Source organism: Papaver somniferum, chromosome 1 (genome assembly GCF_003573695.1).
Source record: "Papaver somniferum cultivar HN1 chromosome 1, ASM357369v1, whole genome shotgun sequence".
In the NCBI taxonomy this organism is placed as follows: domain Eukaryota; kingdom Viridiplantae; phylum Streptophyta; class Magnoliopsida; order Ranunculales; family Papaveraceae; genus Papaver; species Papaver somniferum.
The window spans coordinates 208555630-208573589 of NC_039358.1; the positions used below are offsets into that span (position 1 = coordinate 208555630).

General features: G+C 36.8%; 2 protein-coding genes across 2 annotated transcripts; both read left to right on the forward strand.

The window, feature by feature from the left end:
• Window positions 1–8562: 8562 nt before the first annotated feature.
• On the forward strand, window positions 8563–14294 carry LOC113314314 (prolyl 4-hydroxylase 1-like). The gene is made up of 11 exons (XM_026563110.1): window positions 8563–8798; window positions 9881–9928; window positions 11114–11172; window positions 11337–11402; window positions 11864–11938; window positions 12697–12771; window positions 13026–13096; window positions 13190–13241; window positions 13332–13421; window positions 13503–13595; window positions 13938–14294. The coding sequence occupies exons 1-11, from the start codon at window positions 8738–8740 to the stop codon at window positions 14043–14045; spliced, it is 798 nt and encodes a 265-aa protein (XP_026418895.1). The 5' UTR covers window positions 8563–8737; the 3' UTR covers window positions 14046–14294.
• Window positions 14295–15997: 1703 nt separating this feature from the next.
• Window positions 15998–17748, forward strand: LOC113314325. Its single transcript, XM_026563120.1, has 3 exons — window positions 15998–16527; window positions 16921–17118; window positions 17430–17748. The coding sequence occupies exons 1-3, from the start codon at window positions 16270–16272 to the stop codon at window positions 17481–17483; spliced, it is 510 nt and encodes a 169-aa protein (XP_026418905.1). The 5' UTR covers window positions 15998–16269; the 3' UTR covers window positions 17484–17748.
• The last annotated feature ends 212 nt before the right edge of the window (window positions 17749–17960 follow it).

A 17960-nucleotide genomic window follows, 5' to 3' on the forward strand; every position in this document is an offset into this window, starting at 1 on the left:
TATCCTTGTCTATTGGAGGAGATACCAAAGAACATTCCTAGTCTGAACATCTCTGATAGCGAAGCTGATGATGAAGAATCTGATGGTGATGAAGGTTCTGATGGAGATAAAGGTTCTGATGCAGACGAAGAAGAGAACAAGTCTGATGGAGATGATGAAGGATCAACTAAGAAGTAGTCTTTGTGTCTTTCTTTGATCTTCTGTAATACTTCTACATTTATTCTTTCTTTTTTGTATATTTGCGAATTCTTTTGGTTCCCCATATTCCTTAATATATGAGTTTCTTTCATTTCGACCTGCATTCATTAAAACAATTCTTCCTTGCAATATGGTTGATCAACATAATCATTAATTTTCCAATTTTTGCGTAAATCTATCATGTGGATACAAATAAAATTTTCTAATTTCATTCATTCTCATACTTGCCTCTGTTATTTGTATCCAAATAAGAGATTTTGCAGATTTTTCTTATTTTGTGCCTCAACTTCGCAATTGTTTATGTATAATTTCGCAATCATATGCGAAGTGAATTTTGATTCTTTTCAAAATCTCATTCCTGTGTGGTAGGTCTTATTATGCCACCTCTTGTCATTGCGACAAAATCGCAGGACGTCCTTGCACTTTCATGCAAAAACCCATTGATCTTTCCTTAACTTTTTTATTTGTATTATTGCTTCTCCAGGATAGTTGCGACAATATGATAGGCCTAAAATTTCTTGCGAAAATAAATCCCCATGACATTGTCGTCCTACGACGAAATCGCAGGACGTCTTCGCACTTTCATGCGAAAACCCATTGATCTCGTCTTATCTTTCTCTTTTGTATTATTGCCTCTTCAGGATTGTCGCATAAATATGACAAGCCTTAATACCCTTGCGAGTAAAAAGCCTCATGACATTTGCGTCTTAAGACACTTATCAGCTCTCTAATGGAGGGTGTCGCCCTTATCTTCCCCCTGGTTGCCCCTTCAAGGAGGCGTACCTCTACCATACAAGGTTGGCTCCTCTTATCCGGTCTTAACAACAACCAGTTGTTTTCGCAGCCTCTTATCCCTTTTATCTATAGGGTTTATGGTTACGAGACTGCACCCTAAGTGGGGTTTTCTTCGTGTCGAGTGCAGTATAAGCCAAGACTTGTCAAGAATGGAAAGGTACACTCCAGACACCCCTGACACTCTTGACTCAACCGTGTACCTCGGCGCCTTGGTCAGATTCTGCACTCCTTGGGACAGTCCTTATTACCTTAGTCGCCCAACCTAAGTCATATGCTTAAGCTGAGAATCCAAGGTGCCTCTCTCGGATGGGCTTTATTGACCCCAAATCTCCATGACTCGGGTTTTGGGGGCGGTGTAGCCTTTCCCTGAGCCATGCAACAGGTACCCCCTTATATGACATACTTTAGGTCTTACATTTGCCTCTTGCAAAATTGTATTTGCGAACTAGGGTGTACGCCATAAAGGTTCGCCCCTTTCTCTTTTGTCATTGTTCTCTGATTGTCTTTTGTAGAATTCATTGTCTCTGCGAGATTCTCGCACATCATCATATCGTATTTGCACTTCTCAATCTCATTTTCATCATTCAGTAAAATGTATTTTTGAGAATTTTATTTGTTGCGAGAATGTTGCAACAAATCAATCATTCATACACTTTTTATTTTCATTACCTTTGTCATTCTCTGCTTCTTTGTTATTTTCTGCTATTGCTTCCTTGGTAGTGGTATGTTCACCATTTCTTATTCTGAGGTAGCATTAGTTTCGCAATATTTCTTCTTCTTTTCGTTCAATTGCATCCACCATCAATCTCTCACTTCTTTTTGTCTCTTTGATTTTGCGTCGCCAACTTTCCTTCTTGTTTGCTCTTCCTTCGCAGGATTCTACCTCAATTTCGTAACGTTTCTTTCCTTCAACCCAATCTCCTTTTATGATTCCTACACCGCTGGGGTGAGGGAATTTGATGCACTGGTGGAAAGTTGAATATACACCTAGAATCCCATGTAGCCAAGGTCGACCAATTAATGCATTGTAGGGTGATTTTACGTCAACAACACTAAACAGGATTTCAGAAGATATTCCCTTCAATGGAATTCGCATAGTAACCTCCCCTTTAGGCTTGTTGGCAGTACCATTAAAACCACATATCTTATATGTTGATGGTATAAGGTCATCATCTCTCCCTCCCATGGTTTTATAAGTATGATAGAATAAGATGTTCACAGAGCTTCCGGTATCGATTAGAATTCTATTAATTGCCCATGAGTCTTCAGCTTCATCATCTTCATCTTCTTTCGTTTTTGGATTTATTTCTAATTTTACCACTAATGGGTTTTCATGTACTTCTCCACCTTCAGGGACTTCTTCTGCGGTAAAAGAAATAGTCTGTTCCTGTCATTCCTCTAGCGGCGAGATTTTCACAATATTGATAATTTCTCTTCCATCATTGTCTCTTGCGAACACTCTACTCAAAACATTGTCATGAAAATCTTCAATTGTGTTGTATGAATGTACGATAGAGTGACATAATAGATTCTTTTCTTTTGCACCAACTTCTATGAAGAACGTTTCCTTCTCTTTCACCGTGTTTACTCTGTGATGTTCTGGTGGTGATGGTAGTAATGGTTGAGATTGTGGGTGTCCTACCAGAAAGTGGTTTAGTTTTCCTTGATATATTATTCTCAGAATAATTCTCTTTATATTTCTGCAATCATTTGTAGTATGTCCGTGAAAATGATGATAAGAACAGAACTCATGACTTCTGCGGCTTTGAGGTGGTTCCGTTCCCATGTTCCATGGTGTTGGTATATTCTCCATCAAAATTATAGCTTCCCATATTTTCTCCACACTTGCATTCAGAGGTGGCATTTTGATTTCTTCTCATATTACCTTGTGACCTCCTTGTCCTCTATTATAATTTTGTCTTTGACCTCCATAAGTTTCTTACGGCTGATCAAGTCTTTAAATATTATTATTTCCACCACGATTGTAGAAAATTCTTTCTCTTTCATACTCTTCTTGATCTCGGCTTCCCATAGCCACCAACTTCTGTTGATTGTTGTTGCCCGTAACCTTTTCTTGTTGTACTTGCGAAGTGCTCGCCACTGTGTTTATTAGTTTAGGTAATAAGCTTGCATTCGCTGCTTGTGAATTGGTGTTCGCAACTGGGTATGATTTCATTTCATTTTTCCTTTCCTCTAGAGCAATATACTCTTCCTGAAGTTCTCGCAGTTCGGTCATTGTGATGGTGTTCTTGACTCTGAAAATTTGGACATATAATAGATTGGTTGCGAACATAGCATTGATAAATGACAAGATAAGATATCTCTCATCCACACGGCCAGCCATATCACTACACATAGTTCTCCACCTTTTGGTCAGATGCTTCAGACTTTCGCCAATCCTTTGTTTTAACCCAAACACATCTTCAATACCAGGTCGTGAAGAATTGTTACTTATATATGCCCCCAAGAATGTAGTCTGCAAACGATTGAAAGATATTATTGTATTTTTTGGTAAACCTTCGAACCATTTTAACGCCTCTCCTTTTAAACTGGATGCAAAATATTTGCACAATACGGCATCATGATTTTCCCACTGCAACATGTACCTCACGTAGGCTTTAATGTGTTGAATTGCACAAGTTGTTCCATAAAAAGTGTTGGTTAATGCGGGCAAATTGCATTTCGGAGGTATTCCTCCTAGTTGTACTTCTCTTGTAAATGGAGTTTTCGCAGCTTCTTCTATAGCTTCATCTAATTGTCTTCTGCCTACTTCTCCTCTATTATTTAGCATTCCTCTCATTTCTTCCAATTCTTTTAAGATTTGTTCATTTACGCCTAAATTTTGATCCATTGGTCTTTTTAATTTCGCCTTTATTCTTCTGCGTTCATGTCTTTCTTCTCTCGCGAAATTTTGCATTTCTTCTTCATCATCCTCATCTCGTCTTCTCCTGCGGTTCTCTTCCTCGTCTCGATCTTGAATTCGTATATGATGATGTCTCTCATTTTCCCCTCCATGATTTTGTTCATTTCCTATCAATTCCATTCGCTGTCTTTCAGCCCTTCTCTGTACTCTATCATACTCTTCATTGAGATTACCGTTATTATGGTTTTGTGTACGCCTTCTTTCTCGATTGTCATGATTGTTATGGCGAATTGCCTCCTGAAGCTCTTGTTCTTCCATTTCCGCTCTCAATCTTTCACATTCGCGAGTTAAACGTGCTTGTTCAGCATAATGTCTTTCAATTTCTTCTTCTATCGTTTGTTGATTTCTTTGAGCTTCTCTCTCATGTAAAATTCTTCTTCCTTCCTCTCGATTCCCTTCGCCATCTTGATTATTTCGTCCCTGACGTTGTTCATTCTCTATATTTCTATCATTTTTCCTATCATCAAAAGTTTTATTTTGTGGAACGTAACGATCATCAGTCCTTTCTCTATCTTCGCGATGTTCTTCATTAGGATTTGGTATTTCTTCTCGAATATTATTTCCAGCATTAACTGTGGGTGAGTTTCGCCTTATTTCTCTTCTATTCGATCTTGAAAATGATCTTCTCGATCTTCTACTCTGTAGTCTCATATTTTCCATCCTCAATTCGTGATTTTGCCTTGTTAGATTTGCACGTTCTTCTGCTTCAGCTCTTTTTTCTTCATGTATCCTTCGTCTCAGCGTTTCTAACACTCTAATTTCCTCATATCCATGAATTATTCCTTCATCTGCTTCTTGATTTCTCTCTACCTGTGCATGGTTCCTGGTTTGCTGCTCTTCTTCTGCTGAATTTGATCGCCAAGTGTGTACGCTCACTCTATCATAATCCTTTTTTTTTATTTTGTATCGGTGTTTGTTGAAATGGTTGTTGAATTTGATTTTCTCCATCATTTCTCCTTCTAGTTGATTCTTCCATTTCACTTCTCTCTTCCAGCAAGTCTTTTACTTCTTCTTCTAGCAGTTGTCGGTTGTTCCGATACATTTTTCCTTCTAGCCATTTCTTCAATACTAATGAATTGTAAGAGATTCCGTAAAATTCTTCACCAGTTATTCTAATTTCCCACAAGTCAGAATATTAATCTTCAACTTTTTCTAGGGTGACCTTCAATCTTCGTCCCTGTTTCTAGCGTCATTATGTAGTTGCAGGAAATCCTACACTACACCCCTCACAAGTTTTCATTAACATTCAACTCATTTTTGGATTAACAATCTTAATTTTATTGATGAATATTTGAACAATCTTACAAGAAAAGATAAAGGAATCAAGAATAACCACTGCTCTAGATTTTCTCTCTCCTATTTACTTGCTTCTCACTCAAAAAAGATCTCTCTCCTTCCTTTACAACCGAATAGCTATTTATAGGAAATTACATAGTGGATGACAGCTGATCTTTCCTTTATTTTCGGATATGTCTTGCGACATTTTCGCAATCTTACAAATACTAGTCTCGAAAACTTCCTTATTTTCGCATAATCGTCACACTTTTCTCATGATTTAGCTAACGTCGTTTATTACGTCATTTCTGAAGTTGTTCTGCGACACTGTTCTGTTGTGTTGTTAATAATTTCGCTGAGGCATTATTGCTGCGAGATTCTGATCCTACAAATGACACAACAAGATTTTGTTAACGAGGAAACCGCAAATGCAGAAAAACCCTGGGACCTTGTCCATAATTGAATACTCTCAGGATTAAGCCGCTACACAAAATTAAACCAACTTCGTATAGTTGAGACCAAGCAACTAAACCTATAGTTCACCTAGTTCCATATGTATTCCCACGCCTCCAACTTATGAATAAGTCACGTACTTGGAACAATTCCTTTGGTTCGTATTCCAAACAGTAAAGGAACAACAAATCTGTTTGGTATCAACTCTCTTCAACCAAGTGATGTTAGTTCGACAAAGGCTCATCTGTTTATCTCAAATAAACTCCTTCGTCAGGTTCTTAGATCTATCTTATGTTCAACTACCAAAGGTAATTGTTAAGATTTTTCAATCAATACTTTTAGTCACAAAGAATTGTATTGATTCCGATCTACACAACTAATCAATCCAATCTACCACAAGGATAAACCGATTATAGTTGGATCCTCTTATACCGAAACAAGTATTGTGCACACCAAAGATTATGAACCCCAAATCATAAATCTTAAATATCTTCTTTGTCTTCAAACTTCTTAGATCTTCAATAAACACCTGCAAAAAACAACTTGTCAATCATACACGGAACGGAGTTTGTTAACAATGGATTATCACAAGATCGTCTTTAGCACTAACAACAGTCTAAAGATCCCTGTCGAAACTTCGATCTAGTTTGAGTGAATCTTAAATCAGAAGAGAAGATTCTCAAGCATAAACAAACTAGGTGCAATCAAAGTTCAACCACCGTTAGTCAATCAAATCAATCGAAAACACAAGATAAACCGCAACTATCTAGTTTCCCACCTACGATACTAATAGAGCTTCTCAATCCAAAAGAAGACTTTAAACTGAGCGGCCGTAAGAGTTTTCGCCTAATTAGGTTATTCTCCTCTCCGAATAGGCGACTTCACCAGTAACAACGCAACCGAGGAAGTTTGCTGTCACGAAGGATTAGTTTGCTAGAAATGCAAACTTCAAGTATTTATAGACAAGGAAGTTTGGACACCAAGGAATTTCCAAAACCGAAAATATTCTCAAGATATGCAATATATTCCAAATTCGGTTTCCATAATTCCTGCAAATGCTCCGTCCAAAATAATGACCGAAAATCTCTTTGGAAAATCATTAACTAGTAAATGCACATTACTAATTCTCATTTTCCTAAAATAAAATTAATACCTTAATTAAAAGATTCTTAACTTATTTATGTTTCGATCTTAGGATTTTCTTCCTGTAGCTATTAAGGAATAACTTTGAACAATTAACGATAAACATTACTGCCTGTGTTCAAAGTGCGTCGACATCCTTACTTTGTAAGTCCTCTTTCATACTTACAACCTTGAAACCGATTTGCCACAATTCCAAACAAGTTTAGAATCGGTTCATCTGACTTTCAAGAACTATGTGATTGATCAAGAACACTCAATCACAAATCATGGGTTTAACGGCTCTATCAAAACAAGTTTCGGTTCCACCTCCATGTGAGTACTGTGCATAGTCACACTAGCTTTCCAAAATTCGGTTGACTAGGTACTAGGATCGGTTCCCCACATATGTGTTGTATATGTCCATATGATCGGTTCCCCTTTTCCTAAAAACGTGTTGCGCATGTCCATAGGATCGGTTCCCCTTTCTGCTACAAAATTGCTGCACCTCATACAAGGATCGATTCCCCTTTGTGATGTGTTGCACCTCTTACTAGGATCGTTCCCCTTTACCCAGATTCGGTCATACACAAATCACAAACTCGATCATACCATCTCAGGTGATTACTTAAGATCGGTTTCACTAATAAAAGTCATACAAATACATAAGTCAGGCCTTTGTGAATAGTTTTACCAAGAACACGAACAAGTCATGAGCGGTTATACTAAATCACACATATTGGTTGTTCACAATATATGTAAAACATTATTTCCTAGGACGAAATCCTCACCCCATACCCATACATAATCACAATAGCAGTTAAACGATTATGTCGATGTCTTATCTACAAAGTTTAGTGGTTAAGCAATAAACCTCGTATTGTATTCCTTAATACTATGTCTATCTAGAGTGTTCATGCTTCGTAGTTTTTGTTTTCAATATGCACGACTTGAAAGATAGTTAGGGAATGAAACAGTTCAAGTCAAATATCACTTCCTCAAGTGGAAGGATGATGTTGTCGTTGTAGCTTCTTACTTCTTCACAATACTTGTAATAACCTATACGAAGTTGACTCTAGTACATAATCAAGCGAATCTTAAATGAGTTTTGATTCACTAAAATATGACAACCAAACTTGACATACCAACGCTTGATGGGTTCAACCGAGCTATGCTCTAACACTTAGAAAAAGCGATTCCATTTTCCCAACTCAAATCGCTCCAAGTGGCAGAAGATAACATTCCTGGCAATATAGTGAATCTCAGATCTTATATCGGCTAGGACCGAGACACCATGACAATTCTATCTCAGTGTGAGATTCTCGATAAAATCTTCGAGTTTTTGTTTCCAAATTATATACCATTTAATCAAACAGTTGATGAATAAATTACAGATTTTAGATTAATTTTAATTCACGCGTCATTATATGATTCCAAATTTCACACAAAAGAAAGAAAATCGAATCCTTGAGGTTGATTTTGATCTTTTATGGTGAATTTTTCACAGTACCCTTCTCCTTCTCCGACTTGCTAACTCGTTTCATCAATATTTTATCTCACAGAAACTGGGAGATTTGTCTCGGACATGGATTAAGACCTTGAACCTCAGTCGAGATTGACTACATTGGATTCATAGTGTTTCGCAAAATTGCAAAATGTCTCAGGGAGCATAGTCGCGGACGATCGGTTTGATAGTGGAGGTGTTGTACACTCACTTTAAGTGGGGTGCATGAATTGTAGAATTTTGATTTACATAACAGTCGGTGAGTTCCCATTTCTCAAGAGAGAAAGTAGGTTACTTTCCTTCAGTCCAAAGCCATGGGCGTTGGTGAGCGGTTTCTTCAGCTAACTTAAATTCCTCTTTCTTTTTTACGTTCCTCTTTAATTATCTCTCTAATCTATTCTGTAAGATATAAAATCTCATCAATTTCTCCGTAAACTCGAATCACCATCCTCATCTTTGTGTCAATCGCCATGGTTACAACGAGGATCATATTCGGACTTCTTACTTTTGTTACAGTTGGAATGATTATTGGTAAGTTTCCCAAACACAATTCCATAGAGATTCAGATTTTATGTATTTGTAGAACCCTAAACTGATTTTTGGGGATTGATTTGTTAGTTCTAATTATAATTAGTCTATTTATTTCCAGATAAATTAGTGTTTGGGAAGAACTGATTAAACATATAGGGAAATTAATGGCAGTAAATCTGTTGAAATTGATCACACAATTTGTTTTTGATCTTAAACAAATCCAATCATGTATTCCACCACCAATTTCTTTGGAATATATTTGGAGCCAAGTTTTGTAGAATTCCACGTTTAAGGTTTTAAAAACAGTAAGGCGTTGTGCTTTCTTTTGACAATGCAAGGCGTAAACTAAAGGACACACCTCTAATGGTGAAAGAAATTATGTTAGAGACACTAGGTCATGAACATTAACTCATCAACACTACAGAACCAACTAGACGTATAAATTAGTCTCAATCAAGCATACTAACTAATTAACTAACAAATTTACCAGCTTAAGTTGTAATGTAAGTTTGATTAGTGTTCTCTGAATTGCTACTGTAGCTTCCACTTTGCTGAATCGTAAATTTAGATAACGATTATATCTAGAGTTAAACCCAACTTTGAAAACAATTTTTAAAGCTCTTGAAAGTAAATACAATACTCAATAGGTCTTGATGCGTAGTTTAGAGAAAAATTTTAAGCCCAAAAGCTGCAATTATATAGAGAAGCTTTAGAGGCGTAAGTGTTGAGGCAAAATGGTTTTGAGTTGCTAAAAAACACGCATATTTTGAAACCATGGTTTGGTCTACTGATAGTAATATCCTTGTCACAATTTCAGACCGGACATTGGCTGTAGATTTGATTTTGTAGAATTCGTCACTGATATTATAATTTGGCTAAATTCTTAAAGTTTTTTTTTGTCCCTCCTGTCAAAATAGTGTAATTGACACAAGAAACAAGGGGTCAGATTTTTCTAAGATTTCTTGCATATGTTTGACGTACACTTAGCATTATGTTTCTTTGTCCTTCTCTAGTTCTCCTTATGGGTAAGTATGGGTTTGTGTTTTACTGGCAAGTTTATGGTTTATATTTGGGATCTGCAGGTGCTTTGTTTCAGTTGGCATTTATACGGAGATTGGAGGAGTCGTCTGGTACATTTCACATTCTCTCTTTCTCTGTCTGTTAAGTTTGTGAACTGTTAGTATCCAACTGGAAAATTATTGTATTGGTAATGAGTGATTGGTTCAAGATATTTATACATTAGGTTTGCTAGGTTTTCATTGCCATTGTGGGACTGTTCTCAATGAGTCCCCTCCTCCTTGAATTCAAATTTGCGGTTAACCATATTTGTTCTTTACCCCATCTAGAGATGTATTTTCCAGTTGATACTTTTATGAGGAAAAGTATTTCAACGGAAGAGCAATGAAAATGACAAATTGTCTGTCTGAAACATCTAAGCTTTCGGCTTTCCAATGGTAGTGGTGTATCATATGTCAGTACATCCTTTCCAGGCTCTGACTAGCAATAACTGTTGGTATTACAAAATCTAGATCTATTTAGGCAATAAAGTAACTGCAAGACTGTAACACATTCCCATCAATGTAGGGTATTTGTGTAACTTGTATTTGATACTGATATTGTAGATAGTACTCTCATAACTCTAAAATGGTTAAGAAAGCCTTTACCTATTAAGGGTTCGGAAGCAAAATACAGAACCACATCACCCACCTTTCTTCTTCATCTTCTTTCTAAGAGCCTCCAATGGCAAAGTGGTCGGCTTCTTGTTTGACATATGCTACACCCTATCTTTGTTTCCTACATATTATCAATAGATTCTTAATTTATAGCGTAGTGGAAAATCATCTCCATTGGTTTTGTGTTCAATGTCAATGTGATTTTGCTTGAATGGACAATGTTTGTTTAACTTTTTCTGGACTTCATGCTTTACTTCCCTAAAGTAACTTGACTAATCTCCAATATGCGAGCTCCTTTTTTGTGGGTTTTCATACTACAACAACGGTATTGGTGGTCTTAGGAAGTTCGACCCATTTTGGTTTTCCATGCTATTAGTGTTGTTTAAGTTATACAAGGATACCAAAGTGGCTTTGTCTTGGTCGTTCACTTTTGTTTGATTCTTCTTTTGCTAACTAGGAAGTTAACTTGAAGAAACATAGTGAATCATCTTATGCTTGATTTTAGCATGTTGCAGCTTGCATGGTGGCCACACTAGAATCTCCAGTTTTTAGGTTTGATTAGTGTAGGCCTAGGGACTTGGTTTGAATTATTTCCGTTTAAGATTAGCATAGCATATCTGACATATGTGTTCTTGTTTACAGTTTCAGCATTTTCTCGTTGGGAGAATGACCATGAGGCAAAGATGCTCCGACTCGGATTTGTATGTTTGGTTTGCAGCTTTATTTTCATCTATGCAGTTTTACCTTTATGTTTCAGGATATTCTCGTTGGGAGAATGACCATGTTGGTTTCTGAATGTTCACGTGCATGGTCAGACCTCGTGGCAGAACTCTTTGTATACTTACTATATTCTTTTCCGATGTAGGTCAAACCTGAGATTATCAGCTGGGCACCACGAATCATTGTCCTGCATAATTTCTTAAGTTCAGAGGTAAGCATGTCTTAACTAACACGGTCATGTCAAAGCTACCTCTGTCATAATGCTAGTCATGCTTTCTGTGGTCATACCCGTCTGGATGTGGTCCATATACTAATGTCATTAATAAATGGATATTGGTCCTCTTATGTTCATGATTGGATAAGCATTGGACTCCTTGAGTAACAATTCAGTAATGTTTTCTGTTGCTTTTGAGTTCTTCATCTCTGTCATTGCAAACGCGCTATACGAGGTAGTTGTTTGCGCATCATTCTGTTGAGTTTAGTTTACTTTCCCCTGAAAATGCCTATTTTAAAGAATGTCTATCTACAAAGTTTAAGTTACTTGGCACAGAATAGTTGAGTCTAAGCTGCCTAATTTCAACAAACTTGCCTTTTACTTTCATATACTTGTTTGCCTGGTCTCTAAAAGAAATTGCAATGAGCTAAAAGAATGAGATTGTGATGATATTGCAGGAATGTGATTATCTTAAAGCAATTGCTAGGCCTCGCCTCCAGATTTCTACTGTAGTGGACGCAAAAACAGGCAAGGCATGTATTACGATAGATCTCACTTCTTTTTTGAAACAAACAAAAATGATTTTTTATGTCTAATGAATGCTGCATTCAATTATTTATCAGACTTTCTATTTTAAGTTTCTCTATACTCTGTCCATGTTCAGTCTACTAGTTTGTAAGCACTAGGTAAACACCTCACTGAGGTTCTTTAAGACGAGGCAGAACGAAGTTATCTTGAGAAATATTCCTTTTTCCGTTGTTATCAAACTTATAACTCGCGATTTTTTTGTATTGTTTTGATTTTTTAGTACATATACATGTATGTTAAAGCTAGATTGGATTATGGGTTTTAAAATCGTGCGATTCACGATTCGAATCGCACGATTCGCTTCATTTTCTACGCGAAACAAAGTATATTGATTGTATCGGGGTTTCAGTTTATTGATTGTCAATATAACACTTTATCTACCCAAAATTTTGATGAAAAAGAATTTCTCAGCTATTAGATAGACAACTAATTCTTTATTTTTCATCACAAAGATGTGTTGGTGTATGTTTTTAGGGTATAAATCATACTGTCTGCTTTCAGCCAGACTCTAACCCGTCAATCGACCCAGAAATTGTATAGCATTTCTCTTAGAAAGACATTTCGACATGATCACATAGTAGTACACCCCGACGCTCAGTAACCATTTTTCCCAATCTGTTTGTGTCATTTTGCATAGTCAACTCTTTTGTGCTCAAATGTTTCATGTCTTAATATCTGTTATATTTCTTGAATGCTTTTTCAGGGAATTAAGAGTAATGTTAGGACAAGTTCCGGCATGTTTTTAAGTAACGAGGAGAGGAAATATCCTATTGTACAGGTTGGTTTCTTAGCTAGCTTACATTTACTCCCGTTTCCTTGCAAAATCCGTCGAAATAATATTCTAGAGTCACCTATGAAATGTTAATAACACATGCCTCCAAACCCATGAAATTTGTTTGTGTTCCCACTTTTGAGCACTATAATTGAAATACTTTATCTACTTCTTTGTTGGACTGACCTGTCCATGCATATATATATTTGTTTTGACGCTCCATTTAGCAATTATATTTTTCGTGTGCATTTCTGAAACAGGCAATTGAAAAACGGATTTCAGTATTCTCTCAAGTACCGGTAGAAAATGGAGAGCTTGTTCAAGTTTTAAGGTACTACTTCCAACATCATTTCTAAAGAAATGCTTACTTTAGCTCTTAAGACTGATCGGTTCCATTATTAAGTGCCTAACATCTGCAGCACAGGTATGAAAAGAATCAGTACTACAAGCCACATCATGACTACTTTTCTGACACTGTGAGTTGTTTTTCAACACTTGCTTTGTTCCTGTTTTCGTTGCCTTTTCCTGATTTTGTTTCATAAAATGAAATTCTTTTTCGGGTGCAGTTTAACTTGAAGCGAGGAGGTCAGCGAATTGCAACTGTGCTCATGTATTTGAGCGACAATGTGGAGGGGGGAGAAACTTACTTCCCCATGGTGAGTTCACTGCAAATATTTTTTGCACTTCTAGTATAGCATGCGGTCGATTCTGTCAGGGTGTTAATTGCAAATTTTCAGGCCGGGACAGGAGAATGTAGCTGTGGTGGGCAAATGGTGAAGGGGTTGTCTGTAAAACCTAATAAAGGAGATGCAGTTCTTTTCTGGAGCATGGTTTGTCTCTACTACTCCGTAATTGTATTATCTTTTATATTTCTTTCAAAATAAAAGAAAAATAAATCAATAACCGAAGGTACAGTTTGAGCACACAAATTTTGCAAAAGCTGTTTAGTTTCTATTCTTACAGACCTTATCAACCTAATTGACCAGTCGACTAGGATTGTAAATTTGGCTTGTTCACGATCTGAACTGAAACTGATTGCATAAAACGTACAGACCTTAAAAACTAATTTTCTGTCCTGGTTAAACTGGGAAATTTAGGGTTATTGTCGAACTTGGTATGGTATTTGAGGTCCAGTAATACAACTAGTATGCATTTGTTGATTTCTTTTGTAGGGACTTGATGGGAAGGAAGATCCAACTAGTATACATGGAGGATGTAAAGTCTTATCAGGAGAGAAATGGTCAGCTACGAAATGGATGAGGCAAAAAACAACCAACTAATTCCTCTTCAATTGCAGCCCATTTAAAACATCTTGGGCACATCTTGTATACACATTTTTAGCCAGAAAGTTAGTCATTGATAGAGGTAGTTCACATACACACACAATAACACTGAGTTGTAGATTAGATCAAATATGATTACTTTAGTCGATGGTGGGGGTCTGTTCCACAGTTTTAGAAATCAAACTTGATATAAACTTGAACATTCGTTCATATCTCAAAAATGTTGATTTTGCCGATGTTTGCTAATTCGAAAAATTACCCTTAAACTTTATAGAAAACGACCCTTAAACTTTATAGAAAACGACCCTTAAGTTAGTCATTGGAAGACTTTCTTCGCCAAAATTACCCTTAAACTTTATAGAAAACGACCAATACCGTCTCATATCAGGAAATGTAGGAAAATTTCGTAACGACCGATACGGCCGATATTCGACCGATATTATCGGGCGAATATCGTATCCCCGATATCATTCTTATCGTATCGTTCTGGGCCGATATCCGAAATATCGGCCGATACGGCCGATATTGACTACATTGGGTGCGCCTCCCATCATTGGCAGGTACACTCCAGTCTGAGCGAGTTGTGGGGCGAAGATAACTCCGAGGGATCTTTTCAGGTATAGAGTTTTGGTTGCCACCAGTGGTGCTCATCCAGTCATCCTTGCACTATTATACCTGCCGAACCGGATACACATGCCATTCCCATCCACCTTAAACCTCATTTCGCCCCACCACGATCCTGGCATCCTGCACCTCCACCATTAGGTTTTCGCGCATCCTGTTCTTTGAATGAAACTTTCATATGGGCCATGGGGATATTTTTTTCTTTTCTTTTCAACCCTACAGGTATCATTTCATTTGATCCACTTTACAAACCACGGGCGAATTATTTCAAAAAAATATAAAGTTTTCAAAAATGCTATGAAACCTTGACACGATTCAATACACATAATGATGGGCTCATGGGCACCTAAAATTTGCACTTTTTTGTTTGTTTTTACATTACATGTCTGTTTAAATTTTGCTTTCCTTTTTGTTTCACTGCTTTTTCACTTTATCTTTTTGCTCCTCCATTTCCCCAAACGTGCGTGGGTTCAAGAATTGCATAATCTGTCGGCCATCGGTAACCGAGGTTACCGTTCTTTAATTCTTGAGCCATGCATAATAGTCATCACGGACTCGGCAACTACTTCCACTCCAGATCTCTATAAAGGGTATCGGTAACCACCTGTTAGTTAGTAACACCTTAGTTTCACTTTCTAAGCGAGTTAACGGTTTTAAGATGGACGTATAGATTACTTTCACTAAAAATCATTTAGTTGAAATGTACCTGTGGCAAAACCAGAATTAAAAATAAGGAAAAAAGGATACACACCATTTTATGAACTCAAACTGAGCAATTTTTGTGAAAATATGCATGGCTTTGGAGTCAGTTGCGGACAACTCCTCTGCTTGCGTATACCTGGTTCTGCTCCAACATAAACCGTTTAACTCCTAGTCGGCTACAATCTTAACCTATGTTCTCAATGTCGTACTTAGTTGTTGGGCTATACATGAACAAAACTGTTACAAAAGTATCAACTGCTAATCATGATTCATTGGTCACACTCCATTAGTAGTCATAATAATGTTTATTGTGAATACCAGACAAAACTACAAACAAAATTTTAAAAAAGCAAGAAAATAACAACACAAAAGTTAACCAACCATGTCTATCTTGAGTAAAATTGTTAAAGAATAACAGACTCTGGCAACAGTTTCTCAACCACCATAATAAGCTTTACACTAGCATAACATGTTCCTCAGGGAAAAGTGTACGCCTATATAATGATAAGAGATCCAGATCTGTGATGAGTACTAGTCTTGTATGACAAGCACAACGCAGCATAAATTCCTTCAGACTTGACCTTAATTTCCCTACCTTATACTTTTTTCTCTTCTTTTTCTTCACTTTACTCATACAAACTTTTGATTTTTCACCCCAAAAAACAAAAAGATAACCACTTTTGTCTTTTGTATTTGAGAAGACATAAAGATCATTTACTACTCCATTGTCAAAACTATAAGTCTTCTTCTTCTTATAGTTGTGTTCATATTCATAACTAACAGTCTCTCCATATCAGCTACCTGCCAACTCTTGTTTCTGTCTTAGAGAGGGAAAGAGTGTTTTGAAGTTTTTCAGTTGTCCGTTTTTGCTTATCTCAGTGTGAGTTGATTAGTAATGACAATGGGTTTAAATGAATTTAGACCAATTCATTTTCCAGCGTTTGGTGAATGGGATTACTACTGTTATCAACCAAACTACTACTACACTACAAGTAGTACTAATGGTGGTAATGATCATCTTGGCCACCACCAACAACAAGATCTGTATGGTGTGGACACTGATCTCTACAGAGGAGGAGCAGAAGAAGTTAAGATACCAGTAGTAGTAGTACCCACAACTACTACAAATGCTGTTAATTTTTCTCCTAAGAAGGTATATATTTATTTTTCTCCTTCCAATTCTTTCAATATTTTACCATGCATATATGTTCTAAGTCATAAGAAGGTACTAATGGTGGTAATCAAGTTCCACAATATGGAGAACTTGTTGATCTCTTTAAATTATTAAACTTTTTCATGAACTTTATATTTGTTGTGCATTAATTCCTCAATCATTTTGCTAGAATTTCAATAATATGTCTATTATTCTCCTTGTTTAGAATTAGTTTTTAATCATGAAGGTGTTTGTTACCCAAGAACCAAACACTATTGAAGTCAGTTGCATTCCAAATGTCTAATTAGCTAGTTTGTTTTCTTATAGGTCATGAATTATTAGTTTTGGTTCTGGTCATGTGCTCATTTTTGTCTTCCGTTGTAATTTTTTCAGGAAAACAAACTGTACGCCGGGGATGAAGGAGACGAGACGAAAGATAGATGGTGGATTTATGGATGGAAAGCATCACCAACAAAATACAACAACCCTCAATATCGAACAACCACTGCTGTTACCACTACTCACAAGCCCGTTGATGAAGATCTCTACAAAATACCATCGCCACAACTCCGCCGCGCCAAAGCACCCAAGGTATAAAAAAAAGCCCTGATCAGATGGTTGTCCTTTTTTTTGACATGCACTGCAACCCTTTGGTATTTCACAGCCGTGCGCTTTTCTTACTAGATAGGCACAACTGTCTGTCACAGTTATTTATGCACTGATTTCTGGTTTTACTGTCAGCTCTTAATATAAGACACCACTACATGCCCGAAACTTTGAACTGTCAGATACGTTATTCCTACTGTCTATTATTGGTCTTTGCAAATTTCAGGTTTGGGTTAGCTCGGGAAATGTATTCTGTTGACATATACTTATTTTGTTTTTCCGACCGGATTCTGCAGGTCAAAGTGTTGGGGTTTATATCGAGATGCTTCAGTCCCTCTTGTGTCATGTGATGAGCAAGGAGTTGAAATGGATTATGTACGACGAGATTCTATCGATGTATATAGGTTTTTAAAGTAGGAAAATTGTGTTAGAAGCAACAAAAATTTGACTCAACTCTTGGCTTTTGTTGGATTTTTAGGCAAGAGTTGGGGTGGTACTCACCAAAGTTGGTTTGTCATCATGTAACCTTCCATGTGTGATGTAGTTTGATATATGGAGTATCATATTTTTAGTTTTCATTCTATAAATGCTGAAATTAGCCTTGTTTTCGCGAAATTAGCCCTCCTTATACATAAAGCTTTCTTTCCCTTCAGAAAAACAACAACAAAGAACTTAGCTTTTAACTACTAAAGAGAATGCAACATGTGTGCAAAAATACTCCAATGCTGCATCCTGCTGCTAAAAGTAAGAGTTAAGAACTCCAAACTTCAATGGAATTGCAACACTTTTTTCTTTTTTCATTTTTTTTTTGACGGTTCTAAAACCAT

Bases quoted from the DNA above. Each gene is read 5' to 3' on its own strand.
- LOC113314325 (XM_026563120.1), top strand. From the start codon at position 16,270: ATGACAATGGGTTTAAATGAATTTAGACCAATTCATTTTCCAGCGTTT. The intron at 16,528-16,920 runs GTATATATTTAT...TAATTTTTTCAG, and splicing joins TTAATTTTTCTCCTAAGAAG to GAAAACAAACTGTACGCCGG. The intron at 17,119-17,429 runs GTATAAAAAAAA...CGGATTCTGCAG, and splicing joins GCCGCGCCAAAGCACCCAAG to GTCAAAGTGTTGGGGTTTAT.
- LOC113314314 (XM_026563110.1), top strand. From the start codon at position 8,738: ATGGTTACAACGAGGATCATATTCGGACTTCTTACTTTTGTTACAGTT. The intron at 8,799-9,880 runs GTAAGTTTCCCA...TGGGATCTGCAG, and splicing joins TACAGTTGGAATGATTATTG to GTGCTTTGTTTCAGTTGGCA. The intron at 12,772-13,025 runs GTTGGTTTCTTA...TTTCTGAAACAG, and splicing joins GGAAATATCCTATTGTACAG to GCAATTGAAAAACGGATTTC.